This window comes from Drosophila sulfurigaster, chromosome 3 (genome assembly GCF_023558435.1).
Source record: "Drosophila sulfurigaster albostrigata strain 15112-1811.04 chromosome 3, ASM2355843v2, whole genome shotgun sequence".
NCBI classification, from domain to species: Eukaryota; Metazoa; Arthropoda; class Insecta; order Diptera; family Drosophilidae; genus Drosophila; species Drosophila sulfurigaster.
In genome coordinates this window covers 35438893-35461955 of record NC_084883.1, presented here as the reverse complement: position 1 = coordinate 35461955, position 23063 = coordinate 35438893, and the positions used below count along the sequence as shown (strand labels likewise).

The 23063-nt window shown below is 36.5% G+C and overlaps 5 protein-coding genes across 9 annotated transcripts in view; 3 read left to right on the top strand and 2 right to left on the bottom strand.

Moving 5' to 3' along the window:
* Positions 1 to 15682, bottom strand: part of LOC133845396 (EF-hand domain-containing family member B) — a 59671-nt gene extending 43989 nt beyond the window's left edge. Inside the window, exon 1 of the mRNA XM_062279858.1 lies at positions 15672 to 15682. The gene's annotated coding sequence lies outside the window, so the exon portion shown is untranslated. The remainder of the gene's footprint in view (positions 1 to 15671) is intronic.
* Positions 39 to 1735, bottom strand: LOC133840520 (aldo-keto reductase family 1 member B1). 2 transcript variants are annotated; one of them, XM_062272391.1, is made up of 4 exons: positions 1619 to 1735; positions 1346 to 1452; positions 969 to 1111; positions 39 to 907 (listed from the first exon to the last, which is right to left on the bottom strand). In XM_062272391.1, exons 2-4 carry the CDS (start codon positions 1412 to 1414, stop codon positions 157 to 159), a joined length of 963 nt encoding a protein of 320 aa, XP_062128375.1. In that variant the 5' UTR covers positions 1415 to 1452; positions 1619 to 1735; the 3' UTR covers positions 39 to 156. The 2 variants fall into 2 exon arrangements, with proteins under 2 accessions (XP_062128375.1, XP_062128374.1); XM_062272390.1 differs by lacking the exon at positions 1619 to 1735 and having other exon boundaries at positions 1346 to 1535.
* On the top strand, positions 1764 to 3148 carry LOC133840517 (PCI domain-containing protein 2 homolog). Its single transcript, XM_062272385.1, has one exon. The coding sequence runs from the start codon at positions 1916 to 1918 to the stop codon at positions 3104 to 3106; it is 1191 nt and encodes a 396-aa protein (XP_062128369.1). The 5' UTR covers positions 1764 to 1915; the 3' UTR covers positions 3107 to 3148.
* Positions 3420 to 5805, top strand: LOC133840521 (acyl-protein thioesterase 1). 4 transcript variants are annotated; one of them, XM_062272393.1, is made up of 6 exons: positions 3420 to 3563; positions 3814 to 3957; positions 4031 to 4062; positions 4130 to 4673; positions 4766 to 4783; positions 5674 to 5805. In XM_062272393.1, the coding sequence occupies exons 2-6, from the start codon at positions 3910 to 3912 to the stop codon at positions 5728 to 5730; spliced, it is 699 nt and encodes a 232-aa protein (XP_062128377.1). In that variant the 5' UTR covers positions 3420 to 3563; positions 3814 to 3909; the 3' UTR covers positions 5731 to 5805. The 4 variants fall into 4 exon arrangements, with proteins under 4 accessions (XP_062128377.1, XP_062128380.1, XP_062128379.1 ...); XM_062272396.1 differs by lacking the exon at positions 5674 to 5805 and adding an exon at positions 5432 to 5566 and having other exon boundaries at positions 3421 to 3563; XM_062272395.1 differs by lacking the exon at positions 5674 to 5805 and adding an exon at positions 5432 to 5566 and having other exon boundaries at positions 3421 to 3563; positions 4729 to 4783.
* LOC133845394 (ATP-binding cassette subfamily G member 4) lies at positions 6617 to 22987 on the top strand. The gene is given in 8 exon segments (XM_062279856.1): positions 6617 to 6774; positions 11022 to 11473; positions 19438 to 19523; positions 19525 to 19568; positions 20404 to 20942; positions 21366 to 21890; positions 21949 to 22205; positions 22264 to 22987. Coding segments are annotated over 7 exon segments (1884 nt in total). The 5' UTR covers positions 6617 to 6774; positions 11022 to 11382; the 3' UTR covers positions 22606 to 22987.
* Positions 22988 to 23063: the final 76 nt, after the last annotated feature.

Here is a 23063-nt window from a genome sequence, read left to right as displayed (position 1 = left end):
TTAGTATGGAAAACAAAATTTGAAAAGAACTGATTAAATATGTTGACACTAAAGATGTTTATTATAAGAAATGAAAAGCTTAATTATTTTAAGAATGATATACAGCCTCTTAGAGTTACACACAAGAACATATGTGAATTTATAATGGAAGATGTTTTATGTTTGTTTTGGTACTGCAATTTCGAATGGATAATGAGGATGTCCATAAGCGGCTTTCATCGTCATGAAACGACCATTGCAATCGAGATCGCCGATGGCTTGCAAGTCGTCATTGTCCAATCCAAAGTCCCAAACCTTAAAATTATCATACATATGATGTTTGCTCACTGATCGAGGTATGACAATAATGCCCGATTGTGTCTGAAAGCGCAATAACACCTGGGCTGGACTACGATCGTATTTGGCAGCGATTTCCAATACAACTGGATGCTTCAGCAGTGGGTAGGCACCGGGTTTCTCGTAGGGCGTGTGAGCCGAGCCCAACGAACTATAAGCAGTAACAGCAATCGCATTGTCATAGCAGAGTGTAATTAAGGACTTCTGTCGCAGATACGGATGACATTCGATCTGCAGGACGACGGGTTTCAGCTTGGCCACGCTTAGCAATCGATTTATTTGCTGCTCATTAAAATTAGATACTCCAATAGCGTGGCATAAACCTCTATCCACCAACTCTTCCATGGCCCGCCAGGTGTCCACGAAGTCAATATCCTCGAAGACAGCTTTGCCAGTATCTGGACATGTAGGATAGAGACTATCACCCGACTTGTAGGCCATGGGCCAATGCATCAGATATAGATCCAGATAGTCCACACCCAGATTTCGCATACTTGTCTCGCAGGCAGGTCGCACCAAATCGGGTCTGTGGTGAGTATTCCATAGTTTGCTTGTGATGAACAGTTCGTCACTGAGGAGTAGCATAAATCCGTTAATAATCAATAAGTGCACATAAAACAGTAGTCGATTACCGCGTTACAACATCTTCCTTGAGTTTCTCAGCAATAGCTACGCCGACTTGGGCTTCGTTGCCGTAAATGTGCGCGCAATCGAAGTGACGATAACCGATATCAATGGCATCTTTTACAGCCTGCGTTAGGACATCGGGTGGACTCTGAAAACAGACAAAAAAAATCAAAAATTGAGAGCTTTAATGCATGTAATGCAAGTGCAGCGTTGCAAAAGCTCACACAAAAGCTCACACGCAAGTTCTTTTGGCATTGACATTGAAAAATACACATACATATACATATTTGTTTATTATTACTATATGTAATAGCAAGAGTTTTTTGTGATTATTCAATACTTTCGGTTTAACGGTTTCACTTTCCATACATTTTGTACTTACACGCCATGTCCCCAGTCCAACCATTGGCATATTTTTGCCATTGCTTAAAAGAAAATTCGGCGTCGACATTACTGCTAATTCGATTGGGTTATTAAGAAGACGCTTAGCTGTTTTTCATTTACCGAAAGTATACAAAAAAAGAAATAGGTTGGTAAATTTGACTACTAATTAATTTCATTGACAACTAACTAAATACATTTTACATATAGACACCACACATGTATCAAGTGAGATAAATTTAGAAATTTGTTGGCGACTACAACAATTTACTACCCTGACCTCTCAAGAGCGATTGCGAGTGACGTTCACTTTAAATTGACTATTAACTACCAATAATTGCTGCTTGCGCTTAAAATGAAATTATAACTTGGTTGTTTTTTTAAATTTTCAGTTACTTTTAAGTAAAATTGTACCTACATCACTAAGTGTGTACACACTGAATATAGAAATAATCGTTTGCTATCGATAACTGTTGCAAACACATCGATATCAAAATGTTGGTAGTTTACAGCACTGTTTTCGATTGCCGGCACGCAAAGAAAAAACAAAATACAAACAACAAAACGCGAAATGTTTGGCACGGTAAATAATTATCTTTCCGGCGTGTTGCGATCTGCAGAGGACTACGATGGAGATAGCTTGGGCACATTTCTATCGCTGCGCGACGTTCACGTGCAAAATCACAACTTGTACATAGCACAGCCAGAAAAACTCGTGGAACGCATGCTGAAGGCGCCGCTAGACGAAGTTGTTATTGCCCACCTAAAAGTGCTCTATTACCTGGCTCAGGAGCCACCTAACTACATGGAGGCATACACTCAACAGGCAGCCAGCTGCTCGGCGGTCGTTAAGTTGCTGCAGCAGCTCAAGGACGAGAACTGGTGCCTACCCCTCATGTATCGCGTGTGCCTCGATCTGCGTTATCTGGCGCAAGCCTGTGAAAAACACTGTCGCGGCTTCACACCCGGCAATATACTGGAAAAGGCTGCTGATTGCATGATGGCCTGCTTTCGCGTGTGCGCTGCCGATGGACGCGCTTCGGAGGAGGACACCAAGCGTCTAGGCATGATGAATCTGGTGAATCAACTGTTCAAGATCTACTTCCGCATCAATAAATTGCATCTGTGCAAGCCGCTTATCCGTGCCATCGAGAACTGTACGTTCAAGGACAGTTTTCCGCTGCCGGAGCAGATCACCTATAAATACTTTGTGGGCAGACGAGCTATGTTCGATTCCAACTATCGCGAGGCTGTCGAATATCTCTCATATGCATTTACCCATTGTCCAGATCGATTCGCGAGCAACAAGCGATTGATACTTATCTATTTGGTGCCGGTTAAAATGCTGCTCGGCTACTTGCCACGGAAATCCCTTCTGGAACGCTACGATCTGCTGCTCTTCCATGATCTAGCACTTGCCCTGAAGGCTGGAAATGTTAATCAATTCGATGAAATCGTTCGGCAACATGAACTCGTGCTCATTCGCAGCGGCATTTATTTGCTTGTGGAAAAACTGAAGTTCATTGTCTATCGCAATCTATTCAAGAAAGTGTTTATTATTCGGCAGTCACATCAACTGGATATGAGCGACTTCTTGACAGCATTACAGTTTGTCGGCGTTACCGATGTGTCCATCGATGAGACGCACTGCATCGTGGCTAATCTGATTTACGAGGGTAAAGTGAAAGGTTACATCTCACATGCGCACAACAAACTAGTTATATCCAAGCAGAACCCATTTCCTCCGTTGATTTTGGCTTAATTTTATGAGAAACTTTTAAATAAAAAATCAACTAAAGTCTCATTGTTCTTCTATATTTAAATTTCCGCCAATAACCGATAATCGATTTAAGCTCATTGCTTAACGTAATGCAGGGCTGCAGCATCATAGCAAGTGCCATCGTGCTCGATTTATTTTAAAATCTGAACTGCGCTCACACTGCTGCCACGTATATATTTAATATATTTAACACAACTTAAAAACTAAACTCGTCTTAAAATTTAAAGAATAAAATAATACAGACTTTGTACCATTTTAATATCTGAGTTCAGAAAACATCGATTTTCATTCAATAATCGATATTTAAAAAATAGTGACAGCATCGATAGTGCCGTCGTTGTGTTGCCATCTCTAGCTGTGTGTATATTTTCAACAGCTCACAGCTGAAGAAAACACTTTTTCGTGCAGTCCAATAAAACCACGATTTAAGTAATAGCAAGTGTGTGCAAGTTCCATAGAATTCAACGTCCCAAAACACAAAGTTGTAGTCATTGCCCACATTTTATTTCCATCGTTTTCAAGAACCGACTTCTTTTGCTTTCAACCGGCGCTGTGCTGACACAACAAAACACGCTTTGCTATCGCAAAATCAATATTACTAATTTTGCTTTGCACATTCAAATGACATAACTAACTAAAACGCATTTCAAATTGTCGTTGTTTGTCATTTCCATTTCCGTTTTTTGCAGAGCAACGCACTGTCGTCTACCATTGGATACTCTCTCTCGCTCACTCGCACTCTCACTGTTCCGTCGTAAGAGGCTAAAAGAAAAAAAGGGGTCAACATGTCAGCACCGGTAATTGTCGAGGCCACGGTCAAGCAGACGGCGACGGTAAGTTTAATGTACATATGTATATGGATCAACTATGTATTTACCTTTACCTTATGCATATCACATTGTTTAGCTCATTTTCATGCACGGATTGGGAGACACTGGGTACGTACTTTTGCAAATTGCCTAGCTGCAAGTCCAAGTGATTAATTCGTTTTCTCGCTTTTGATAGACACGGCTGGAGCAGTGCCTTGGCCGCCATACGACCTCCCTTCATGAAGGTGATCTGTCCTACGGCGCCCACGCAACCCGTCTCTCTGAATGCCGGCTTCCGCATGCCCTCGTGGTTCGATCTCAAGACCCTGGACATTGGCGGACCCGAGGATGAGCCAGGCATTCGTTCAGCTCGCGACGATGTGCATGGTATGATACAGAAGGAGCTGTCCGCTGGCATTCCGGCCAATCGCATTGTGCTCGGAGGCTTCTCTCAAGGTGGCGCGTTGGCTCTCTACTCGGCTCTGACCTTTGATCAGTCGCTGGCCGGCGTGGTGGCGTTGTCATGTTGGCTGCCACTGCACAAGCAGTTTCCGGGTGCTAAGGCGACTAGCGATGATGTGCCAATATTCCAGGCGCACGGCGACTACGATCCCGTTGTGCCTTACAAATTTGGCCAGCTGAGCGCGAGCCTGCTCAAGTCCTTCATGAAGAACGTGACGTTTAAGACCTATAACGGACTGTCGCACTCGTCGTCCGATGAGGAGATGAACGATGTCAAGGTGAGTGCGACATGTCGCCTAATTGATTTGGCATTATATCTGTAATCACTTAAAGAGTTTTCTTACGCTCTCTTTGCTTTTGTCTATTTCAGGACATAATCAGTAAATGGGTAAACTAATTTCCAATTAGCACTTTAGCACTTTTACCGCGTCCCCGTCTCCAAATTCGTGTGCATTCCGGCAAGCAAACAAGAATAACTACAAAATAATAACAACTAAAAGAATAACAATGAATCCAAAATTAATCAACACACACAAGACACACACAAACACACGACAATTTGATGTCGTCTTTTAGCCAAATTGAGAAATGTTGAGAAGAGCAATCAATTAATTATAATACGTAAAATACCTAACAATAGAGTGTGATGCGAATGCAGGTTGTTTCACCATACGATTTATTAATTACTTATCCTTTGTATAAGCTATAAAATATATATATCAGAGAAAGTTACTTTCAACACACACAAGTTATGTTCGGTATTTTCTGTTGATTTCAAACAAAACAAACAAAAAAAGAATGAAATGAAATGAAATGAAACTAAGCCATGCATATTTGATTACAAATTAACAATTACTAATAAACTTACTTAATCCAAAAAAAACCGAAAGAAAAGTAAATCTAAACTAAATTTTGAAATATCAGTACTTTTCAATATTTCTAGATCGATTCTTTTCTCAAAAGCATACATTTACAACTATTCGAATTTTGATTAATTTCGTTTGTTTTCGTTCTTTTCTTACTTTATTTCGTACAGCAAGAGTTACAGACAAATCATCTATAGTTTTCCAGCTGAAACTAGTTAATTTTTTATTTGTTTATGTAGTCTGTTTTTTTCTTTATTTTTTCCAAATAAAAACCCATTTATTTTGACCGTCAAATGCACTCAAAAGTCGCCATTTTGAATTCTGTATTTTACACATTGTATTTATATTAATCCTAAACTATAACTAAGTAGCTGTCGCATGACTCATCCACCTCTCATCTATATATTTGCAGACGCATTGGGAGGGCCAGAACATGGCTAGAAGGGCACAATGCTGCCAAATATCATAGTAGCTACATACGATACGATATATAGACTATGAAATGTAGAGTTGCAGTTCCTTCCACATAAAATCAAAGCTCCTCTACGCCCCGCCCCCCTAGTCATGAAACGCGACGGTGCAGATGTCTGAAACTAAACAGAAAAAAGAGAATTGTATTTTAGATATTATTTTGTACATACTTACATAATTTATGTAGTCTTTAGGCATACTATATAATTAGCTATTGGATGACTCCACTTTGTGTGGTCTGACGAGATGCAGTTTCGCTTAAGCGAACTAAACTAAATAAAGTTATGTGACGAAAAGCTTACAAAAGCCATCAAGAGACTCGAAAGGGGAATGCACGAAAACTCGTTGGGTCTTCGTAAATAGTAATCCGTTTTGGTTGTCAACTTTGCGCTAATGAAATAAGTTGTTTTAACGGTCGCACTTTTGAATCTGTTAACACCGTACTGAAAGTCGATAGATCGATAGCAGCGGCACGAGTTTGGCACGAAGTGCAATCGTTGCTATCGTTTTTCGTTATCGAAGCTTGAGCGCCAATTATTTAGCTGCAAACCGAAAGATTTCTATATTTGTAATGTAAAAGAAATTCAAAAAAAGAAAACCTTGGCATCTCTTAGAATGGATTAAAGAAGGTGAGTAAAAGCATAAAGGGCAATAAAAAGGTCAATTAAAAATTGATAAGAATTGATTTGATGCCTGGCAACCAAAGCCGGTAAATTGCAATTAATTTGGCGGATTTTGGCACAACGTAAACAAACGACATGTTTAGCCCTGCCTATCTGCCCCCACTTCCCCACTCATACTCGCACACAAGTCGTCACACACACAAATATACACACGATGGCTGGTGTGGTGGACGAACGTGAACATTCACGACTTCGTTGTAGTATTTTCGCTCAGTTGTTTCCGTATCGCCGCTAAGTTTGGACGCGTTTGCTCCGGTCTTGTGGCTTGCAAATTACGCGCCGTTCGTTTTTTTTTTTTGATAATAATAACTACGCGAGAAGAGTGCAACACAGTGGATTAACCGAAATTAATGTCAATTGTGAGTGAAGTCAATTTGACCAAACCCAAAAGGGGGCCAATCTAAGGAGCCAACCAAGATAACAGAAATAATTCAGAAAAAAGGAAAATAAAAAACAAAAAGTTTATTGAAAGCGAAAGTTAGGTGTTGCAGTTTTACGTTGCGCATTTTTCCTGTGGACTGCGCGCTTTGTTGTTGGTACTGCTGCTGCAGTTGCTGTTGTTGTTTTGGGTTATTGGTCACAAAGGAAGCTTCGCAACGTGTGTAAAATGTATTTTGTGTGCTTGTCACTCGCGCGTACCATCTGCAAAGTGCGATGCAAGATACGAATTGAATGTGTAGAGTACGCACACAAGTGTAGAGCTTGTTTAATATAAGCATAGGTGTGTATGTGTAGATATGTGCTTAAGAAGTGCGTGTAAGTTTTGTTGCAATCTTGCTTTCTGCATTTGCTTTTACTGTTTACACTCACACGCACATGCATAGAACAAATCAAAGCTGTGTTGGGGGTGTGGATAAACTCCTCGGCGGCGCCCTGTTGCGCCCTCTATTGTTCAGTGGACGTCTGTGTGAGTTCACAGGGAACGCCATTATTATTACGATAATAATGAACCCGAATCGACGATAGGCTATAAAGAGAAGTCGAGGCACGGACTATAAGAATTCAATTACTAATTTCAATTTTAATAGATACCAAGTTCTGAGAAATTTCAGAAACGTAAAAACCCGTTAAAAATCACTTAAATATTTAAGCACTTATAAAATGTGCAATTGCACTGAGACTGCACTTGATCAGTAAAAATTCATTTAGATTTGCATGGGTTTAACAACATTAATTACCTGACTACATTAAAAGTTCGTTGGCATCATCATTAATTGACAGGAGTTCAGTGATGTTGCAAACTGCGTAAAATCATACAGTAGAGCTCCCAAATTAGAAGTATGTGAAATTTAACTTTTCTGAATTCAAGTTTCTAAAGTGAGGTGTAATTTATTTATTTATTTTATTTTTTTTAGTAAGTTTTCTCTAATTGTTCAAACATTAGATTTATATTAAGAATAAAAATTAATTTACGAATGTGCACTGTATTTAAATAGCCTTGATTTGCATTTAAATCACTTAAGAGTAAAAGTATATATCTAATGTATTTTCCCTACGTCTCAAATTGTGATTAATCACTAATTCAGTGCACTGTGTACCCTTTAAAATTCTAGAGAATGAGAAACGCATATTATTTTTTTTTTATAAATAATTAGTTTTCCACTCACAGCTTCATCTCTTTTTTGTGGCTAAAAAACAAGCGGGGATTACTGTTCCTATACACATGTGAATTCAGCGATCGGAACGTGATTAGCACTATAATGAGTCTGCGTTTATTGTCTGTAGGTCATTAAAAGACAATTACATCTTTTAAAAATGATTTTACATAGCATGACAAATGCTTCAAATATTGTCGGAAAAGAGTACGTTTAAATTTGATATCAATCTTCAGTTAAGTATTGAAATAGTGCCCCAAAAAAACACAAAAAGCTCATTATAATTATCTCTCATCTTTTTATTAGTTTTAATTATAACTGTTCAAGTGATGGAAGGATTAAGAATCGGCATGATCATGTGAACTATTTATTTATTCTTTTCGAGTTTGCAAATCACTTATTGATATTATGAAATATACATTATGAAATATACATATATATACTAGAATTTTGAATTTAATTAATGTTCAATAGCAATTACTAATTAAAATTAAAACTACTTTTTTTTATACATGTCTTGATAAATGGGTGCATAAATATTTATGCCGTGATAATCAGCAATAAATTTTAAAAGTGTCATGACAGGTAGGAGATGAGTGTGATAGGCTGCGAGATAACCTGTAATGAATTGCATATTTATCATGGATTCCTACGGGAAATTTTTTTGTTTATTTGTTATAGTGAACAATAGAATAATTAAATTGCTTCCTTTTACTAATGCAAGGTTTAAGCCAATTAAATAATTCAAAAATATTTATAATTTATTATAACAGTTGGTCAATTATTGTTTGCCATTTTAAATCAATAGATATTTTATATTATAAGTACAAGCAATTATTCATACCAACGTCGTTATTGTAAATCAATGGAATGAACCCACACATTTTTGGAATAACCAATAAAACAGGTATTGCCTTTATTCGATAATCACATTGAATTATTCGAACGAATATTCACTCAATGTAATGCAATCTCATGAGTCAAAAGTTCCTCAGCTCGGTAATACAGAATACACGAGAGTATGTTGGGAAATTATTCGACAACAATAATTTGCATATTAGGCTACGCTTTTGATTTATGGCTATGCATGCTATTTTCCACATTGCCATTGATCCAAATCAGAGGTTTTTTTATTTCCGTTTCCTTATAAACTGCTCTCTATCTCTCTCCTTCTCTCTCTGCATTTTCGAACCTCCTTTAGTTTTTTATGATCTTCGGCTATGGTGTTGAAAAAAAGTCATCTTCGCTTGGTGTATTTTTAGGAGCAAAAATTCACAAAACAAGTTTCAACCGTCAGAGTGTTTTGCATTAATCCAACGCATTTAGGAATCAGGCGACGCCAAAGACTTTAAAAGAGGTTAATAAATGGAGGCTGAAATCAAAGTATTTTATATTAGCAATAACGAGGGAACGCTTTATACAGGGTGTTGCTAAAGATGAAATAACTGATGACGATGTTTAATATTATCGTAAAGAAGTGTAAGATATGAATTTTTAGAACTTTTTCGAAAGTATAATTCGCAATTTGAAATCAAACTCTCTTTAATAAATTCAAGGTCAAAGAAGGCGAAATTGTGACTTAATTATTATTACGGCATTCGTATTAGATCTTTGATAATTTACATATTTGTGTATGTAGGAAGCAGTCACTAAATGCTAATACAATTAATGCATCATGACAACAACAAAAACTGTCAATTTTGCGTCTGTCTGTTTATTTACGGTGAACACTCATATATTATTACCCCATCCGAGATGAGACTTGATAGATCTGCGATATGGACGCGGCGTTAAAAGCGGAACGAACGTGCTCCAACTGACGGGTTCAGCTGACAGACGATGAGTCTCAATTCTGTTAAGCTTCTCACTTAAGCTTCTAGTTTACCAGAGTCGTGAGCTGTCTACACGCCAGCGTGACTTGGCAGTTTTTGAAGCTCTCTTCAGCATTCGCTTAACGATCAGCCATAAAGAGTTGCATGTAAGGATCGGAATTGACAACGGTTGTCAGGTTAACTTCAGTGTGATTCAAGCATCTGATTATATCTGGTTTATTAATATCAATGGGTAACCATGTCAGCTAATGCCCAAGCCAGGATCATAAGCAACCGGTTTTAACCTGTTCCCAACAAAATCACATGGCGAACCCTACCAATTAGCGGTCCTAAAGTGATGTATATAATAATACATATATGTTTATAATGTCCTATTCCGGTTTTGGGGTTCAACTCTTATTAACCTGTTTCCGTTGTCACAGCTACTAATGCGCTGCGTCATTATTTATATTTTTCACGGAATTTCAAAATGAAACATTCGTTTGCTTTGAAATCACACATGTCAATGATCTGTGAAAAAACAAACAAACTTTAGTTTAACTTTTAAACAGTTGCAAAAATAATTGATGCTGTCTACTTGTCGTTTAGGCGCTGCCAACTTGTTGAACTGCTTAGCCATTAATCGAAGCCAGGTTAATCAATAAATTAATCCTCTTTAAATATAATATATTGGGTCAATGACATGCTTGATACATTATTAAAACACCTGTTACCTGTTTGGGAACACACACGCACTAGTACGCAAAAAAAAAACAAATATCGTTATTATAATGAAGGAGTTCGCTAAGTAGATAATAAAAATGCATAGATCGAAGCGAGTGCCAAAATTCTGTGGTGGGCTTAATGAGACGTGTTGTCCTAGGAATGCCAACTGCGAATTTATGCAGCTGATGCCAATCAAAGCAGCAACACCAACAATAACAAAAACACGACAATTGGAACACCCACTTTAACAACAACAAAAACAACAACAACAACAAGAATAATATTAATGGATTATCAATGTTTTTCAAGGCCGAAACGACAAGAAGAACCATAAAAAAGAACCAAAATGAAATGCGAAGATAACGCTTTTTATGCTTGTTGTTGTTCTTGCTGACACGCTTTACAACTTCAGCTCCCCTTTTCCCCGTTTCTGCATGAAAACAAATTTGATAATGAATAATTTTATATTTTCAGCGCGTAATCGGCGGCAATGCAGACGCCGCATAAACCAAAACAAAGCATTCCGTGAAATTAAGAAAATTTAAAAAAAACAAAAGCAAACTATGTGTGTCGCATGGCAAAAACAATAACAATAACAATATCAAAATCAAAAACAAATGCAAAACTTATAACTAGTGGCTAATAACACATTCCGCAAACACGACACGTAATCTAGCGACAATAACAACAACAACAACAACTACAAAAACTACAATTACTCATTGAGATCTATTCCAAATTTATTGATATTAACCGTGTACAACAAAAGTGGCATTAAAAAGCAATAAAACATTTTTGCAAATAACCTCAAAGCATAAGTGCAAATCATCCCGAAATGGATTCAACGCGTAACCTTCTATCCAAACAGTCCAAGGATGTGGAATTCCAGGACGTTTTCTACACAGTCGATCAACGCAATAGTTTCTGTAAGTATTTCATGTTCAATATGATCAGTATTAATTCAAATAAATAATTCTCAACACGTTCATAAGTCGGTCACAATTGAAGCGATTCCCATGGGGAATGTTTCTTTGTTTATGTGATGGCCTCTAGATTCTGTTGTTAAGATTTGAAACGTAGTTTATTTACTATTACGTACGAAATTTTAAATTAGACTTTACTATTCGAGTTTTTAAATGACCTAATCAGGAAATAGGAACTATTGTTTTCGAATTCATTTCAGTACATTTTTAAAATTCTATTAATATTTAAATATGTGTTGAAGATTGTTTCAAGTTCCATATCTAATTCATTTAGGAAACTTTTTTATATGTAATCAAAATGTAATTTATTTTGTAACGTTACCCAATTTTTTTATTTTGTTGAAAACGAAACATTTTTTCATGCTTTTCAAATTTCGAAATTCTGTTTCATAATTAGACATAACGGTTTAGCTTTCTTATACTTTAACTTTTAAAGTTATATTTAGATTAAAACTTGATTTGAATTTAATTCCGAAAACAATAATAATATATTTTCTTTTGTCATTCCACTTAAATTTTTATTTATTTATTTTAAATGGAACAAATTCACATGCTTCAAGTGTTTTTATGATAGTGTTTCGAAACTCTCTGTTATAATTAGTCATAATGGTTTCAGAAATATTTGACTTTCTTGTACTTTGAGCTGCGTTTCAACTAGTTGCATAATTACCAGTTAATATTTGAAAGTTACACGAGCGTTGAATCGCTTTTATAGCATGAAATACGCGAACTTGTTAGCTATTTCACAATCATACATATAGGGGTAATAATAATATGTAAGTTGTTTAGAGTTCCTTGTAATGCAAGTACCACTCTTATGGGTTACTAACTGTGCTTAATGACCGTGTTATACTTAGATATTACCCAGTTTTTGATGGTGGACATCCAATGTTAACCAGACTTTTGTTTCTCGTTTTGTTACACTTTTATTAAATATATTTTACATTTTATTTAGCGGTGCAGTATTTGATTATTCGTACAGTTGTTGTAAGTCGCGGATAATTTAAATGTTTTGCTTTTTTGTTGCGGTGTCTCGACCACAGCGACTATTTGGCAATTGCTTGTTGTCTGGCCAAGCGCTAAGTGTTCCATAATTATACGAGCTGGCGGGCAAATAAACTGAAAAAGAAGCAATTTACGCTTCTATTGTTGTTACAGCCAACACCAATTACAACATACAAACTTAAGCGTATACCCTGTAACCACAACAGATGGCCAGACATTGTCCGCTGACATTTCGGGGCAATCAATCTGTCACTCGACATTTGGCTGCATTTATATCTTAAACATGAGAATGGTCTTGTATACCCTTGAGTTGCTGCAGCTGACCTAAGGGTTAAGTACACGCATGCAAATCGATAAACAATCTAAATATTTGCAATGTTTAATAATGCAAAAATTGCTTGGTAAACTAATATAGCTGCGAACAAATATTCAAAGTGAATGAACATTTTTTACTTTGCTTCCGCCAAGAGTTTTGCTGTAATTCGTAATCTCGTCAATACATATTTACATATAAGAATATAGGGTATCTTTCTACACAGCAATGTGCATGATGTGCATGTGTCGTCTTTTTTTTAAATGTCTTCCAAATGGTATTGCTTTGCCATTTGGTCAGTCAGCCGATGTCTATGTCGATGGCAATGCTGATGGTCAGCTTAATGGACACTTTTAGCATTTCGGCATCTTTCTCATTTTAGTGCCGCGCCCAATTCTCGTCTCTCGTCTGAACTCATCTCTTGTGAAAAGCGGCATCGACATCGTGCAACGTGCAACGTGCAGCTTAAAACAAGTTTCGATCGCTTGCTGCAATACTGTGTCGGCCAATGTCTTTATTTTTGCTACTGTGTGCACAGTTTGTAGTGTGCGAATAATTGACACACAATTTACAGTCGAAGTTGAGTCGCACACTCATGTATCTAAAATAGAAACACTTGGCAGACCCCCCAAGTTCAGAGTACACTCCGTTCGCACATTTGCCATTTGAAAATTGATTTTCGATTGAATTTTGATTTGCATTAAATGAATTTGAACACGTCAGCATAGCATTCGATCAGCGTTTCCTTAGCTCAAATAACGCCAGCTGTAAACACATTTTTAAGCTGACACAACAGAATTCAAAGCAATGCTTTTGTTGACGATGATCCCACTGAAGGGTTCTTTTCAAGATATGAAGCAAATATTATATGATCTTCTTATATAAGGAATGCGCTCGTGTATGCAAATATCCATGTTGAATTCTCAGTTTCTTTTATTTAAGCTCTCAAGTTGCAAACTTGGACAGCAAATATAATTATGCGATTCATAACGTTTTTGAATGTCAATTTCAAAAGCTTTTAAATCTGCTTCGTTTTTGTTTCTTTTATTTCTAAACGATTATAATTTTAGATTGTTTATCAAATGTTCGAAATTATCACTCTGCAAATTGTTGCTAATCGCTGCACAGTTGCAGTGCTGACTTTAAATCAATATTTTTTGACTAATGCCTGATATTTTATCAACAAAATGTTTGTGTTACTGACCTCAGAATGAACTTCAAACAACATACTATTTAATCACATTTTCGAAACTGATTAGTTTTGTTCTCACCATTTGAAATTTAGTTTATTTCTCCTTCTCTTTTTGGCGAAATACAATTCCACTTAGCACAGTGTAGTTTCGCTTTTTATGTTCCCCTTGCTTAATTAAGAGTCGTTGAGTTAATATATTCTGCTCAAATTAAAGAGTTCTTAGTAATTCAACGCAACATACATTTTTAATTCGCCTTTCATTTTGTGGCATTTGCTAGCATTATAATAAATATTCAAAGAGCTTAAAACAGAGTATGCACATTTAGCTTGCTCTGTTTTTCTGTTGTTTTGTTGCGATCTTTCGCTTGAGCAATTCGACAATATCGTCATTTTAGATTTACTTCTTGCAAGCAGACCTTTCGCTGCTGTTGTTGTTGTTGCTGTTGCTGAGTTGTTCATGAGCAGCATGAGTTCGAAGTGCTTTTGCTGCGCACTGCTTGGGCAATAATCACAGTTAATCAACGTCACTCATACGCCATGTGCAACGCGCAATGGGAGGCGCGTGATGTCGCCAAGCGACAAAATGCCTCCTACTAACACAATGCTCGATAAGTATGTACACGAATGTAATGTACACACACACATACATACATACAAAGCTCAGTGTTTGTGTGTTTCTGTAAATTGTGCATGGCAACTCGTATATGCGACTTCCTCAAACTGACGGCGGAGGCAGGCAGCAAATGAAAATTATATTGTAGCTGGCGACAATGCTGCAAACAGCATTATGAGCATCAGTACAACATCATTATGAACATAATGATCACCAAATGGGGCATGAGCGCAGCAACAATAACAACGCAACCAGATTATGCTCAAGCGCAGGCCTTGCTTACAGCGCCAAAAAGCAAAAATAACAGCAACAACAACAACAACAATTGACCAACTTTGATTGAATAATTTTTTCGTCTTTCCCCTTCTGGCGGCATCTCTCACTCAACTCGGCAAATGCTCGCGAAGCATCGCTTCTATTAAAACTCGCTGTGGAATTTCACATTTTGATCAAAACACTTTTTCAACTTTTCCGCAAAAATACGCGACTCCAAGTCTAGCGAATAAAATTTCCTAATAAGGAATATACAAATTTTGCAATCTTGCTTTTGTACATTCATTTTTCTCAAGTCCCAACTTGTGCATGCTCTTATTAATATATTCCAAGTAAATAGCAGATATTATTCCTATCAGTCACAGTCATTCTTTCTCTGTCTCTCATTGGACATTGCTCACTCCTCCTATTCGTCATTCTTTTGTTTGTTTGCAACGCTAACTCTCATATTGCAATCGCTTAGTATTCGAATTTAAGTTTAACGCAAGTCAAGGTTACTGATAATACTTAGATGTGGGAAATAGAGACAGTGAGTATAATGGCAAAACTTGCAAATAATATTTACAAAAGCAATAATAGTAAAGATATATTTTAACCTTTTCAGAAATTGCAATTAAAAACCTATTTAAGCAATCTTGGAATCTACAACAATCTGAAAAAGAAGAAAATTTTAATTAGTTTCACAATTTATGCCCATCGTCAACTCATGGGTTTTATCAAACAACTTACTTAGAAATGGCGAAACTTCGAACTTTGTACTATTTATTTAATTTACATATATATGTGTATGTAAATATATTTGATTGGAAACGCTTTCTTCAAAAGAAAAATATTCCCGCTATAATAATGTAATAGTTTTATGAAGCAAATGTGTGGAATTATTTATAGTAGATATAAAAAAATACTATTTACAGACATTGTGGTTGTGGCACATTTCATTAATTATAGTATTTCATTAATTTTAGTATTAAAAACGTATTTAAGCAATCAACAATCTGATTAATATTACAGAAGACAATTTCAATTAGTCTCACAATTTATGCCCATCGTCAACTCATGGGTTTTATCAAACAACTTACTTAGAAATTGCGAAACTTGGAACTTTGTACTTTTTATTTGATTTAATATATTTGATTAGAAACGCATTCTTCAAAAGAAAAATATTCCCGCTATAATAATGAAGCAAATGTGTTGAATTATTTATAGTAGATAAAAAAAATACTATTTACATACATTGTGGTTGTGGCACATTTAATTAATTATAGTATTTAAATAAATTGTGAACTCTAGTTTAATGTGTTAATTACGTCCGTGATTATGAATTATTAATATCACATCGTCTCGTTTATCTCTGCATATTATATTTTATAGATCCAATTAATAAAAATCACTATTAATTAGTAATAAATTAAGATACAAAATATAAATATTTAGTATATAATATAATTTAATTAGATTGCTCAGAAACTAATCAAATTAAAATAATAAAGTTACTCTGTGCATTCAATATCAGGAAATTAACATAATAAATATATCTTTTCTAACATATGATTGACATATGACTGTCTGGAAATCAAACACTTTTAATTAACTTTTAACTCACTTGTGTGCAGAGACGGAATTTAATTAATGACTAAGATAATTTCTATCTCTAGTAGGGCAATTATTATTGAACTATTATTAGCTAATACTGGGTATGAAATTTTAAGCAATTTTAGTTGTAGTATTCCAGTATTGTAGACTTTATCGACCAATTAGAATGTTTTATTGCTATACTCTTTAATCATAGGGATTCATAACTACGTATATTTCCGGGATCGAATCTTTTATTAAGAGTCTTGCCAAACATGTTTTATCAATAAGTTATTGCGTATCACAAAGCAAATACTCACATGTTAATTTTGAAGTTCTAGATAGTCGAATTTCAAATTTTAAGAAGCATGTGATAATAAACACAAAAGTTGAGATAACCCGCATCTGAATGTTTACATATAAATATAAATATGAATGTGTACCCTGAGCTGTTTGAATAATTCGTGTACTCGAGATGTGATCAAAACGAAACCCTGCTTATCATGTCGTCACGTTCAACAGCCTCAAGTCAAGTCGCACTCTGCCCACTGGGACACACACACACACATTGTGTATTGAATTCTCAAATTGATCACGTCGCAATTTGGCTTTGTGAGTCACTTCATATTCGCACTCATTCTCTTGGTTTACTCCATTGCCGGCGCCTATGGATGTTAACAAAGCCAAAGCTGAGTTTCGTGTTTTCTGTCGTGACACGCAAACTAGGGCATTTTTTACCAAAACAAATTTATTACAATGAAAAGTGTAGAGAAATTAATGAGCCCAATTAAATAAATCGCATGCTTATATATTTATTATAATATCTTTGTTAAATGCATGAGTTTTGTATGTTTTGTTGATACAAATGTCAATAAGATTCATTGACTTTTATAACTTTATTAATTTTTGAAAATTTGTATAATAATAATATTTGTTTATTGAAGAATTGTTAATAATATATGCACAGACATACATTTATTTAATTGAAATTGTGACGTTTAAATTGTTCATTTAGCTCAAAACAAGTTCCCTTCTCTACGATTCAAAAAAATTCCAGACTAATAACAGAACAACCCGAAAGAGATCGAACTTGTCAGCTTTTATTGCACAAACTCAAACATAAATTGTCGGCCAAATTTTGTTGTTTGTCAAGACAGAGCGCCAGACTCGGGGAAACTAATTGATATGTAAACTTGGCTACTGGTCTATAAACGCCTGATACGTAAGCACATCGTACGCCACTCTTAAAAATTTACTACTAGTCGTATACGTACTTTTTGACAAGTTATGGCATTTCAGTGTTGTTACTGACCTTCTTTGATCTATGAGGCGAGGCACTGCACAAGGAATGCCAATTTGATTACCCCTGGGAGGTCCATTCACATTGCCAGTTATAAAGTTATAAAGCGTTAAATTGTGAGCCTTGTGGAAGATCTTTTTAATTTGTTTTAGCAAAACACATGTCGAATTGCAATAATAGCTCATTTGATTGATGAGTTAAACGATCTTGAAAATCTTGAGAATCATTCGCAAGCTATTTAACTTTTGAAATTAATATTTGAATTCATAAATTATGATGATATGTAAATTATGCCGCCTCTTTTTAAACTACAAATTATCAATCAATAACCTTATCAATTGAAGCGATAATGTAACATCCTCGGATCTGAGAACTTTGTATATGTATATGACTAATTTCATATAAACAAGGTTTAATCTTTTGACTGATCGCCCAAGTAAATAGGAAATGAAAATGCATTAAATATATAAGGCTCAATAATCAAAGGTGTGTGTTAGATCAAGTTAACATTTAATTTATTTATATGTTGCAGTAATTGACTTTTATAAAATATTGGCGCAACAATTTAATTAATATCTAATAATGGGGGCTTGAATATGATTAAGACCTTAGTAATTATAAGTTACGTGTAGGGTTGAGATTACGTAAAATTTGATTGGGATTTGATTTAATCAATATTTATACAATATATTCCGCTTAGGAACACAAGGAATACGATGGCATCATTATTCAGACATTGTAGCCCACTTTTGTAATAATTGTTGCTTTCATTGTAATCGCTTGTTACATCAAGGTTGTGTTGATAAGCCAGACTTGAACATTGACACATATTTGCAATACACGTGCATTGAGATGCTATTATCAATAAATAAATTGCACTAAAGCCTTTATTGTATTTAAACTAAAAAAAAAAAATGACTAATCATCATCAAAAGAAGAGTCTCTTAGCTGCTAATCGTGCTTAAACTACGACGTTTAGCTTTTAACTCTTAATTGTGCGTAATTCTAAGCTCTGGTTAGCGATCAGTTAAACTTTAACGGCACTCCCTACAGGTTACGCTTAAATTTGATAACCACAATAATTAGCATAATAAACGTTGATTGGCCACAAAAAAACAAAACAAGTTTGTTTTGTAGACGAAACTGAGCAAATTGTTTAACGTCCGTCGCGAAGCCAGAATTAAACAAGTAACACATTAAAGCGAATCGAAATTCTACCGCAAAAAAGTGCACAATCATTACAGGCGAGCAGAATGTATTGTGATGAAATACACACAATTTATTATTAGACTCTTTAGTGTTTCTAGAGAAAATCACCGCGGTTGTGGGAGATTTGTTTTGGCTCTTTGTCATACTCGAAAGTTTCCAAAAGCGAATGGAGCTAATAACACAAAGAACCGTCTGATTGATATTGCGGCGTCATCGTATGGTTCCTTAAGTTCGTCTAGACAGCTGTGGGATTTAAAATACGTACCGCTTTAAAGCGTAAGCTCCCCGCTACAAATATCACACAAGTCGCACTTAGGAACGTGTTTTGATTTTATTTTTGGAACCTTTTCTCGCCCATCAAAAAATTCTCCATTCTCTATTATCTATTCGTGTTTCCAATTTTATTGAGTGTTGTTTTCATTTTTTTCAGTTCGCTTAACCGGACAGCGGCAAATATTGAAAGGCGTGAGCGGAAGTTTTCGCAATGGACAACTGTCTGCCATTATGGGCCCCTCGGGGGGCCGGAAAAAGCAGTTTACTGAACGCTATTTCGGGTTTCAGGTAAGCATAAATTATGTGAAAATTTAACTTGATTTTTGAAACATTGGTGCAAATCTCAGAACTTGTAGACTTTTAGATACCCTGTAAGGTATTTTAAGCCAGAATAAACTTTATCTTTGCCATTGTTCATTATATATATATATTTATTAGCAGCTAATCTGTCATGCACCTCACCCAATATACAATATATATACGACTTAAGTCTTTATTATAAAAAAAAAAAACAAAAACATGTTATTCATTTATACAATAATAATGATATTGATAAGGTACGCTTTACCAATCAAGCAACAAATTCCTGTTACGACTTTCCATGAAGAATTTGGATTAAAAAAAAACCTGTGCAATAAATCAAGATAATATGCAAATTTTATTGAAATTGTACATCACAAATAAATACAATAAATATGATTGAAAATGTTATTCTCAAAAACATAAGCTCCTTATCGTACAACTACTAAGACGAGGTATTTGGTAATTATGCGACGTCACCATAACATACAACCTAAACATAGAACTGAGGGAACGCTAAATATCACATATCGAATACGAAGAGTATATAGTATTTAATGATTCTGTTTGGATAAAAGCTTAATCATCGTTCCATCATCTTGTCGATGTTTAAACTTTGAAACGAAGTTCAATAATAACATATAACATTGAGTATAAGAACACGTGCTAAAGGTCGTCTGCCTAGCTTTTTGTGTTTCTTTCTAGAATTATAAGAATGAGGAACTTTAACATAAGTTTCTTTTCCTCTTCATCTTCACTTTCAACATTCAGCTGTTAAACTCGTTTCGTTCTGGTTTTTTGTTTTCTATATTTGTTTGTGCAGAAAAAGTGGCGTAACAGGCAACATAAGAATGAAACGGGACAATGCCTGTTATATTACGCAGGACGATCATCATCAGACACTGCTCACTGTCGAAGAGCTCATAAATCTTTCATATGATCTGAAACTGAAGCAGAACCATAAAAAGGAAGAGCAAATTACGGAAATACTCACGAATCTCAATCTCAATCATCGACGCAACGTCACTGCCGAAAAACTGAGCGGCGGTGAACGCAAACGTCTCTCGATTGCCCTCGAACTCGTCGACAATCCGAATATCTTTTTTCTCGACGAACCGACCAGCGGCCTGGACGAGGTGACAGCCGCCCAGTGCATCCGCCTGCTCCAGCGAATGGCTCGTGAGGGTCGCACGATAGTCTGCACCATCCATCAGCCCTCGGCCACCATCTATAATTACTTCGATAGCATCTATGTGCTGGCCAAGGGTCAATGTGTCTTCCAGGGCTGCCCTCAAGCGACGATACCCTTCCTACGCCTTGCCCAGCTGGATTGTCCACGACACTACAGTCCTTCAGATTATAGTAAGTATACGTAGTGTTGACCTTTAATCAGGTATTTCTTATCAACTGACACCCTTGCATCCAGAATAAAAAGTAACAAATGTCCAAGTTATTCAAAAGTCTAGACTATGCTAAACTAAAACTAAATTAAGATGGAAATCGACCTTGATATTGTATATATTTATTTGTAGGTGTCTATGACACACTATATAATCCATAGAAAGCGTGACCGACACATAATTGATAACGAATATATTGAAACCAGCCGGATAGGCTTGCATAGAATCATAATCAGTGAAAAGTCAATGCTGTGCTGTTTTTCGCAAGTGCTTATTTAATTGGGTTCAATATTAAATGAAGTATATATGAGCAATCATTTATTTATTTATATAAATATAAATATAAATATATTTTATATTTAATTTATAATTCGGTGTGTTTCAGTTATCGAAGTCATCGATGCCGAGGAGGGGCAACTCGTGCCGCTGCTTAGCGAGCTAACGGACAACGGCAAGCTGACTTACATTGGTAGACAGGTGGAACCGCTGGATACGCAGTTGCTGCCACAGCAGGCGATAACCACACTCTTCGTTGAGCAGCCAAAACGACAATTCTTGCCCACTTTCTTTGCCGGCAGCGCCGCCTCCACCGACGGCAGTTTGATGGGCGCAGCTGGTGCTTTGCTGGGGCAGGTGAAGGCGTTCTCAAAACATTTGCATCAGGATCGCCGAAAGATCTCCGGATTGCAGCAGTTCATTGTGCTGATGCGTGTCATGCTGTTGCGAACAATGCGTGCGCGCATCGCATTGCTCATTCAGCTGGTGCATCATACGCTCTGTGGACTCTTCTTTGGCCTGATCTTCTTCCAGCTGGGCAATCAGGGTGCACGCATGTTCGATCATCTGAAGTTCTGCATTGGCGCTGTGCTCATGATTGTCTACACACAAGTGATGGTGCCCATTTTAAGCTGTAAGTTGAACAAATGAAATATTGGTCAGCTACTTTAATTCTTTCTATATTTTTGTAGATCCCGCTGATGTTAAGGTGGTAAAGAAAGAGACCTTCAATCGCTGGTACTCACTGATGCCTTACTATCTGGCGTTGACCATATCGCGACTGCCACTGCAGGTGCTGCTCAATGTCACGTTCATGGCCATGACTTATTGGATGTCCGGACTGCCTGAGCAGCTTTGGCGCTTCTGTATTTTCGTCGCCGTCGGTCTGATGATCTCGCTCGTTGCCGAGGGCATGGGCCTGGCCATTGGTGCCACCTTCAGTATAACAGTAAGTCGCCACTCTTCGTTAGGTCAACTGTGAAATTGATTGGCTCTTTTATTTGTAGAATGGCAGCGTCGTTGGTCCACTGATCATAGCTCCGCTCATGGGACTGGCTGTCTATGGCTTTGATTTTGCGCCACAAATAACATGGGGCATGAATGTGCTGATGAAGTTCAGTTATGTGCGTGTCGGTGTAGTGGCCTTGGTCCTGGCTGTCTTTGGCTTTCAACGCGAAGAACTCGACTGCGATGAGATCTATTGCCACTTCAGTGATCCGCGAGTGCTGCTCAAATTCCTCGATGTCGACAAGGTCTCGATATTGGATCAGTTCGGACTGCTGGCCATGCTGATGGTCTTCTTCCGCGTCATCATGTACATCAGTCTGCGCAAGCGCTGTTACACCTGATGAGCTCTGGCATCCGAATACTCATATATGTGTACCATTTATAATTTGTAGTTATAGCAAAAGTCTATGCTGTGATTTTGGTTTTACATGCCTATAAATCTAGTAATAGGAATTACTTATCGATGTACATACATACCAATAATACTACAATGGATACGAATCGCGTATGTGTTTTGTACGCTCCTCACCCAGATCATTCAAATAACTTGGTGCTTAGATAACTTCACTCTAGATTCTTAAGATGTAGTTAGCATACGACACACAGGTTTAGACATCGTTGATGCCTTATTATATAAGCATTATTAGTCATAAGTCCTCTGGTAATAGTGTCAAAATCAATCTATACTTAAGACAAAATACATTTTTATATTTTCACGTTGAATTTGATTGGATTTTTTCTAATAGATTTCATAATTAAAGGGTGTGCTTGAGTTATTGTTACTTATTGTTAGATAATA

What these genes read in the sequence shown, in the direction of transcription:
- LOC133840520 (XM_062272391.1), bottom strand. Translation starts at nt 1,414, where the DNA reads ATGTCGACGCCGAATTTTCTTTTAAGCAATGGCAAAAATATGCCAATG. An exon ending in TTGGACTGGGGACATGGCGT is followed by an intron (nt 1,112 to 1,345) that starts GTAAGTACAAAA and finishes GTCTGTTTTCAG; the next exon opens with AGTCCACCCGATGTCCTAAC. An exon ending in AAGGAAGATGTTGTAACGCG is followed by an intron (nt 908 to 968) that starts GTAATCGACTAC and finishes GCTACTCCTCAG; the next exon opens with TGACGAACTGTTCATCACAA.
- LOC133840517 (XM_062272385.1), top strand. Translation starts at nt 1,916, where the DNA reads ATGTTTGGCACGGTAAATAATTATCTTTCCGGCGTGTTGCGATCTGCA.
- LOC133840521 (XM_062272393.1), top strand. Translation starts at nt 3,910, where the DNA reads ATGTCAGCACCGGTAATTGTCGAGGCCACGGTCAAGCAGACGGCGACG. An exon ending in CGGTCAAGCAGACGGCGACG is followed by an intron (nt 3,958 to 4,030) that starts GTAAGTTTAATG and finishes CACATTGTTTAG; the next exon opens with CTCATTTTCATGCACGGATT. An exon ending in CACGGATTGGGAGACACTGG is followed by an intron (nt 4,063 to 4,129) that starts GTACGTACTTTT and finishes CGCTTTTGATAG; the next exon opens with ACACGGCTGGAGCAGTGCCT.